This window comes from Lissotriton helveticus, chromosome 1_2, assembly GCF_964261635.1.
Source record: "Lissotriton helveticus chromosome 1_2, aLisHel1.1, whole genome shotgun sequence".
NCBI classification, from domain to species: domain Eukaryota; kingdom Metazoa; phylum Chordata; class Amphibia; order Caudata; family Salamandridae; genus Lissotriton; species Lissotriton helveticus.
The window spans coordinates 174,133,139-174,142,175 of record NC_136058.1 but is presented as its reverse complement, the minus strand read 5'-3'; the positions used below and the strand labels follow the sequence as shown (position 1 = coordinate 174,142,175).

The following is a 9,037-nucleotide window of genomic DNA, read 5'->3' as shown; positions in this document are numbered from 1 at the left end:
TACACAGAGATATGAGAAGGAAGGGGCGCAAAACATTTATCCCCCAACTTTATAATAAAACTCACTCCAATTAACATCTGAGCTTTCAGATGGATCTCCAGGTCTTTATGAAAAAAGTTTGTCTCACTTCCTGCTAGCTCAGTGCAGGGACTAGAAACGTTTTCTTGAGTAGCTCGTTTCTTGATACAAATGCAAACACAATAACCATAACACAGCAAACTGAGGGCACCTCAAAATGAAAATAATGGAATTAAGCAATTCATATACTGTTATTCAGTTTGAGTTATTGCCTTGACCACATCAGTTTAATTTGTAAGAACAAATAAACTTTTGTGTATGCGCTTTATGTGAAAATGATAATAAAAGTAAAGTATAAAAAGACAGGGTTTTTGGTCTTAAGCGTTTATACTGTTCACTTTTGAAGATCTTTGCCAAACCCCACCCCAATGCCTATAAACACAACGCATCAATAACGAGGAGGAAATAAGTGACACCATCACTCAAGGGTATTTTTTAAAATAAAATGTTACATTTGTACACTTTGTCCAATAGTTTACTCAAGCTTTACATGGTATGAAGAAACAGACGTTATATTGGAAGGATGAATAAAATCAACTTGCTATACAGTATTTAGAGATCACCTTGACTGTACAATGACATTTATCCGAGTAATGCTAGATTTTTTTCTCAGAGTTAGTTAATTTATTTCTTGTTCAAAAAAGCACAACGTTTCCAAAAGCTAGTGGCATTATGCTATGAAAACAAATAAAATGCACCCATGTTTCCAACTTACTGACCATGTAGCCAGATTTCTCATCCATCATTTACAAATGATCTCATCATTTTTAGGGGGGGCTGTTAAGCTCACATACATTTCATATGAATGGAATACTCATTTTATTTTTAGCAAATATTTCCCAATAAGCATTACTCATTAAAAAGTCAATTGATATTTATCAGGCATGACTCACTAAAAGTTTTCTTATGATATCCTCAATTTGTTCACAAATTAGTTTCAAATTCTGAGACAGAGGTTTAAGTCGCAGGAAAGAAAGTGCGATGCGCATATCCAGTATAGCAACAAATATATTTTCTACCAATAAAAAAGTTCAGTATTTTGCTTGCCACATTTGTTGCTCTAAAAGATCACCATTGCATTTACTGCTCTCAGATGTCACCTTCTGCTCCCAGAATTGAAGGCAGATCACATAGTTGAGTACAGTGTAATATGAGAAAAATTTAGACAAAACATAAATAAAATAAATAGATTGAAAAAAAGCCTTTTAAGAAATTCAAGAGACGGTACATAGATCATAATAGGCAGCATGTGTTTTTTTAAAAATGTGGGTTACCCCTTGACTTTGTAGCTTTATAGCTCTGTTCCTGATTAAGGGCCTGATTTATATGTTGGCGGAGAGAACTATGTCGCAACAACAACGTTGTTGCCTGCCCACCAACATAGTGGTCATCCCGCTCGATTTAAATGCAGGTGGAACTTACGTTTGGCTACAGCGGTGACTACTCCGCCACTGCTGTAGTCAAATTTCGCCAATGGCCCAACAGAGTAAGGGCTGTGGGAGATTTAGCTATATGTCTGTCTGCCCAACTAGGATGGGCGGCCATAAAGCCGTTGTTTTATTGTCCTTCACTACCAAGCAAATCTTGGTAGGAGGGACAGTAAAAAAAGAAATAATGACCCTTCGCCATGCCATTAGAGATGACTCCCATGGGGGAGGTGGGCATTATCTTTGTTATTTTGTTATTCCTATTGGTGCGAGGCTTAGTCATGTTGACAGAGCCCCTACATGAAACATGTTTTGATAGGAACTGCCGTAACTTGGCTTGGCGGTCATTTATAAATCTGGCAGTCAGGTCTAGAACTACAACCCAACTGCCAAAACTTAATCGGGCCCTAAGTTTGCAAAATGCTGTGTCGTCTGTCCTGCAAATTTCTCCCACAGAGAGAGTGTAGACAGGAATTATTTTTTTTTTTAACTAAGTTGGGTGGAGAAGCGCCAGGGGAGCAGTGGTAACAGCCTTTTTTTAATTCAAGAAGCACTGTTAATGATAATATTAGAAAGGAACATCAGCACTGCGTTATAGGGAACAAAGCGAAAACAGAGATAAGATCTGTTTTGGCAAAATAAGTTGCATGCAACTGGCTGAGAAGCTAAACAGAAGGGCAATTAAAATGCGAAAGGGCCATTTCTTGGAAAAGTGCAAGTGCTTTCTGCAATATTAGCACGGTTGCAATGTTTAAAAAAAAGATGTTTCAATAAAAAAACTAATCATGTTGACTGGTCAGACTGCATTACGTCTCTATCTTATGAAATGTTCTTCAACATCGCAGACACTTTGCACTTGCTAATTATTCTACAAAGTTGCACTGCAGAATTTCAACAGGAAACAGGAAGGCCCTGAACCAAACTAATCAATGTCAAAAACAAAATTTGAATTATTTTCCTTGGACATTAGGAGTACAATGGCTTCACCAGGTGGATGCTGAACAAACTGACTTAATACATTTATAAATAAAAGGTATATTTTTAAAATATTTAAAGAAAAAATACAGCTTTGTGAGGTTTAAGCCTCTCATAGCACTAGACCAGTTAAGAGTTGAACAAATGTGCAGTTTATATTATTTTGGGTTGAGTGGCTCTGTTGACCTGCAAATGATTACGACAGGGCAGCATTTCATTATCGTAAAAGTAGTAACATTTTAACTGAATTGGAGTCTTCGTTCAACCACTTAGATGGTGCCTTGCAGTACGCTGTATCATAAAATGCACCATGTTGAACGTTATTGCTGACTTACTGCACCATGTGGTTTTAAGTACACAGTGAGTACAATCGCATTTGGTCAAACAAAGGAATTGGAGTAGATTACAGTTTTGCAGAAATTTTTTCTAGCAGTCACAAGTGAACAGCATAAACAACCACCAAGTATGACTCGGTTCAGGAGCACCATTTATTGAGTACGCTGCAGAATGAGACGCTCTGCATCGGGTAGAAGAGCATGGAACATGCAAATTATTACCTTCTTCTACTTGAATACTTTAAAGCTGTGGTGACCTCTACACTCAAGCCATCAAGGGTGGAGGGTATTAGTCCATTCCATTCCTTTGCCTTTCTCTTGAGCAGGGTTACCATCCTTGTATGTTGACTGTATCCCATACTCTCACTCTCTCCAGCGAGGCCTCTTCTCTGGGCACGTTTAGCTTTATAGTAATTTCTTGTACGAAGTCATAACTTGCCTTATTTAGTAGAACAAGATAAGTATCTCTTATAAACAGGATTTAAATCTATTTTATGTTTTCTGCAAAACTCAAGATACGTCCAATCCACAGAATACCAGGGTTTCTACCATTAGGCCTTTGCAAAGCCATAAACCAATTTATATATGTGTCATTATCACATTTTATGCACATAATGATTATTTTCTCTCCAGACATCGAAAAATGTTATAATGCTCCTTCATTCAAAACACAAGTACTTTCTTGGTAATACATCAAACTGTAAACTTTGATAGAGCATACACAAAAGGGGACTGTAGGGGTTAATTTACAGATTATACTCAATTGGAAGTATTAACAGTGGTACACAGTGCCAGTTTACAAATTGATAAGATACAAAATGACCAGACATGTAACATAAATCTTAAAAAATGAAGGCCAGCAATTACAAATTTGCTGTGGTGTTGGGAAACTCCTCCATACAATTGTTTAGAATTACACATGTTGAATTTGTTTTTACAAATTACAGGACAAAACAATCACTATTTGTGTTTAATGTATTTTCTTAAATAATCATTTGTGTACTTAAAAGTGGAGCGCCTATTTCTCCTAAAATTTAAATATTGTCATTAAATGCAATTAAAAAAATAAACACAAATTTAGATTTGTACATGCATTCAGATTTTTAGTTTACAATTTTTGGCACTGTATAGATGTGAAATAATAAAAATTATGTTTAAAATGAAGTCCCTTTTCAATTATATTTTGTTTAGAACAATATATATATATATATATATTTATATATAAAAAGTTGTAAGCAACAAAAGCATGAACACAGCAAATATAAAATAAAGAACTTATATTTTACCATTTTATCTCTTTACAGTTTATCAAGAAAAACACAAGGTCCCTTTAAAAGTGGGATAATAAAATAGATGAAATATGTATCACTTAGACCTGTGATACTAGTAAAAACCAGCGATCACCTATGTACAAATGGTACAGATTAAAAACAGTCTTAAATAATCTAGTATCTAAACATGTAGCTCATCAGCGTGAAAGAAAGACCTGAACATGATTTTTTTCCTTCAAGTATTACTTCTTCTGTTGAACAAAGTTCATGTTCAAGTGAGGCGGTCCTGGAGACAATAGCGTGAATCTCTGATTATTTTGCATCAGTTGACCAGCTGAAACAAAAACAACAGACACTTAAATGACTAACAAGACAACTAGACTGCAATATGATAGTTTTGAGAAACGTTTTAGTCACCTCTTGGTCAATATTCAATGAGAAATACAACACGAAATTCTTACTACCATATACATGGTTTTAAGTAGAAAAAACAGATATATTTACTATCAGGTGCTTTAGATGAACCGGTACTGTAATGTACTGAAAGTATGGCCTGATTTACTAATGGAAGTGATACGACGTAGGCTCCATCTGAATGTAATACTTTGAACTGAGAAATACCTTTGCACTGTCCTCTTGTTTAGTGTACTTTTAGTTTACTCATTTTGCAAGCTAGTACTTTGATACAAGGGTTGCCTAGTGCTCTGCAACGTCACGAAATAAAAAGAGCTGTTATCCCTTGGACATGGAGTTCTCAGACCAGTCCTCCTGTTGAGATGCAAGTGGTGCATCCATTGGAAAAACAACTGTTCCAACACATTCCACATTTTCAACAACTGACTTATTGTGATTAACAGTGCAGCACTATGAGGAAAACAGTATGAGCTGTATGGCCCTTCTAAAGGGGAGGAGTGGCTTTCAAGATACTTTACAATAAAAAAAAGAGGACAAGACGCATGTTCAATGTATGTCTTGTAAATAGGTCACAAAAGAGGAGGATTCTAGATGCATCGAAGCTCAGATGAGTGTGAGCTTCAAAATGTGTCCAACACACTATCTATAAACATCTAAAGGCTGTAGATACTGGAGTAGCAAAAATAATGCAAACACACCTAACCCACACCTTGGAAGTCATGATAGTCATCGTAGTCAACATGAGTTTGCACAGATCTGGTCAGGTTAAAGTTATGAGTTCGAAGAGACAGAACGATGAACCATGAAAAAAAAAATCTTTACATGAATTTTAACTTTCTAGTAAGACACTAAGGGAGTTTGAAATATAAGGCATTGAGGCACATTCCTTCCAGCACTGATCCAAATTAAATGCACAGATAGGAGTATCTTACTCAGGAAAGAGGTGACAGAGGTACTGGAAAAATGTGGTTGAAGAATTTCAGTTCAGTAGGAAGTACTTTGTGGTCCATAAACAGAAAGTTCAAGTTAAAATAAAGTGCATCTGTCCAAGCAATAAAACTTGCCATATTGTATGCGTTCGCTTGCGAGATTTTGCACACTGCACATAAATGACTTCAGCAAGCTTTTATTCACAATATGACTAATGGCCTCAGTAATCGAGTGGTATTTCATTAAAAAAAAAAAAGATATTTTATTACATTTTTAAAAAAAACTGGTATTGGGGTCGCATACAATTGGACAATATGCATTCTGCCAAAGTTCTTCAATAAATTGTATCCAGTTAGTTGTCTATATGTTGAAGTAGCTACAGTTCCATCTATAATAGGCTATGTCTCAGTTCTTCTCCTTCGAGTAACTATCCTCTTGCAGTTGTAGGGCTATATGTGGCCCGTAATCAAGACACATCATTTTTAACTGATAGGCAACCGCATCAGTAATAAACAAACCAGTTCTTCCCCCTCCGTCCGTCCCCCTAACTACCTCATACCACTGGTGTTCAGGCCATATGCAATAAGTGTAAAGAAACCATGCTGTGTAATGCACTAAGTTAAATAGCTCATTAACTCCCTAGTTGCTCAGATCATTTTATTATAGTCCTATGCTTATTGGTATGGTACCCTATCAACTCTACGACTCTCGTTAGTCAGCTGCGCAAGGTGCTTCCATTTATGTTTCTAGCACTGTGTCCCTATCCGAGTCTATCTCAGGGTCACGGAGCAATGCAACTAAGGCTTCCCACGCCCTTGCAGTTTCAAGTGCCTTTTCGTTATTAGCTCTTTTAGCTTGTTGGAATCGAACTATGCTCTCACTTGTCGCCCATTTTAGTAATCCTGTCCTCCATCGTGTAAGGGTGGGACCCTGCTTAGATTTCCAGTGCATTGTGAGCTCCCTCTTAGCTAACAACAAGCCCAAGTCCCAGAACTTGCTTGTGACGTGCGTTCTAGTTGTGTGTGGAAACCAGTGCAATAGGCACACACCCATATCTGGTTCTATTTGTCGATCTGTGACCTCTCGGAGCAGGTCAGCCACCTCTTCTCAATACGTTCCTAATTACGGGCAGCTCCACATCAAGTGGGGAAAGTCAGCTCCTTTTAGATTGCAACGTGGGCATTGGGCAGTATCCACCTTAAAATACCTATTGATCTTATCTGGGGTTAAGTACGTTCTGTGCAATATTTCAAAATGAACCAATTGTAAACTAGTGTTACGTGTGCTCTTCCACGCTCTTTCAACTAGTTGGGTCCATTCTGTCTCTGGGATTTCCTTACCAAGGTCGGCCTCCCATTTCCCCTGCAATTGATTCAATGGTTTCACTCCCTCATTCATCATTCGCCTATATAAGCATGTAACAGCTTTAAATGTCCCCGCTGCCATCTCAACGTATTGGCAAGCCAGGGCTGTTTGCCGTTTTGATAGCCCTCCTCCCCAATGCCATTGAATTACTGATATTAGGGCTGAGTGCAGAACAAAGTCACCCCTGGGAAGGCCGTATCTATTCTGCAGGGTCTGGAAGGGTAGGAGAACGCCGTCCTCATATAAATCTCCCAGCACATGGACCGCCAACTCCTCCCATGCGGCCAGCGCAGTCCAATCCCCCCTTGCGGGAGTGCAGTGTACATGCCCAGGGGTATCTCTGGGGCATATGGGCGGACAATCCCGCCTCAGCGCTGAGTCCAGTTCCAACATCTCAGTGCCCTCTCCTCATGGGACAATCCCGCAAGGTGCAGTCACTGCTGGAGGATAATGAAGCACAGTATGTGATGTGGGATCCACCGACCTTCCAAGTCATCCGAGCCCCTGAACTCCCTGGCCACTGCTTGGGTGAGCCATTGCAGTTGTTCCGCCAGATAGTATATTTCAAAATCTGGGACTGCCCATCCCCCCTCACCTCGGGCCACATCATTATGTCCAATGCCACCCTTCTCCTTCAGTTTCCCCACAAGAACCCCTCTACCAATGAGCGGAGCGTTTTGAAAATCGAACTCGGTATCCATATTGGCAGCGTTCTAAAATAATTCAGCAACCAGGGTAGAGCCACCATTTTCAACAGTGCCTTCCGACCTGCTACCGAAAGGGGCAGAGTACTCCAGAACACTAGACTACTCTTGATGCCTCTTAAAGCTCTGCCTATATTACCGTCCAATAGGTCTTGCTGTGAGTGATATATATTAGTTCCAAGATAAGGTAGGCAGTGAGGTTCCCCTCGAATATCCTCTACCTGCATAGGGCTCGTCATCGATTTGTCCAAAGGAAACAGGCAAGCCTTCACCCAATTCACCTGCAGTCCCGAGGCTGACCCAAATGTACGCAGTAGAGATGTCGCTCCACGCAGAGCTCCCTCCGTATCAGCAAGGAACATAAGGAGGTCATCAACATAGAGCGGTATATATTGCATATCTCCACGTAGTTCCAGGCCAATATAATGTCTCCCCGATCTGGCTTGGGCCGCCAAAGGTTCGATGGCCAGCGCAAATAGTAGAGGGGAAAGCGGACACCCCTGTTGCGTGCCTCGCCCGATTAAACAAGGAGAGGATATCGTCGCTCCTGTCCGCTCCCGCGCAGTGGCTGATCTATAAAGTATCTCAGTCCATCTCACATAAGACTCCCCCAGGCCCAGTGCTCTCAAGACCTGAAACAAATATGGCTACTCCAGACTATCGAATGCCTTTGCAATGTCCACCGATAGGACCGTCACGGATGGTGCAGTACTGTGATCTTCCCCTAAGATGCGAAGTAAGTGGCGTACACTAGTGGATGTATTACGGGTGGGTATGAATCCTACCTGGTCACAATGGACCAGCTGTACCATATATGGGAGTAGTCGAGTCGCAAGGATTCTACTTAAAATTTTATAGTCAGTGGTCAACATTGAGAAAGGACGATAGGCCGCCCTATCAGAGGGGTTCCCCCCAGGTTTTAGTAAAGGAATGATTATTGCTTCCTTAGTGGAAGCAGGTAGCTGTCCCGTTTTTTGCGCTTCCCGGAACACTGCTAGCAACCGCGGTGCTAGGCGATCTACATATGTTGAATAAAACTATGTGCAGCCCATCTATTCCCGGCGTTTTGTTGTGTGCCATGTGCTTGATTGCGCCCCGTATTTCCCCTAGTGTAATCTCCTGTCCCAATGATGTTGCTTGTTCCTCTTGTCTAACTGTGACAGGGTCAAGTCAGACAAGATCTCCCCTGCATAATCCCCAACATGGCTTAGTTTGCTTCTGTATCATTCAGTATAGTAATCTAAAAACAGTCCATTAATCCCTTGTTGGGTACCTAGCAGCTCTCCCGCTGGAGATTTCCGTCCTATTATGGGCGCGCCCCGAGGGTTTGGATATGCTAGCCATGCCAATAAGGTGCTCGCCTTGTCTCCCTCTGCATGCGCCTTTGCCAAATAGGTTCTGTGGTAAAAGCAGCGTAAGCGTTCCACTTGGGTTGCTACTGCTTCCCTAGCTTCCAAAACTTCTCCTTGTACGTCCGGAGTTTCTGGGCGATTTCTTTCAGCTGTACGCAAACGTTGCTCTGCTGTGTCAAGATCGTT

At 40.4% G+C, this 9,037-nt stretch overlaps 1 protein-coding gene across 2 annotated transcripts in view; it reads right to left on the bottom strand.

The window, feature by feature from the left end:
* Window positions 1-507: 507 nt before the first annotated feature.
* TUT4 (terminal uridylyl transferase 4) overlaps window positions 508-9,037 on the bottom strand; it is a 1,200,849-nt gene continuing 1,192,319 nt past the window's right edge. For both annotated transcript variants that reach the window (XM_078670586.1, XM_078670594.1), the window contains exon 32: window positions 508-4,420. In XM_078670586.1, the coding sequence (XP_078526712.1) occupies window positions 4,329-4,420 (92 nt within the window). In that variant the 3' untranslated portion in view covers window positions 508-4,328. The remainder of the gene's footprint in view (window positions 4,421-9,037) is intronic.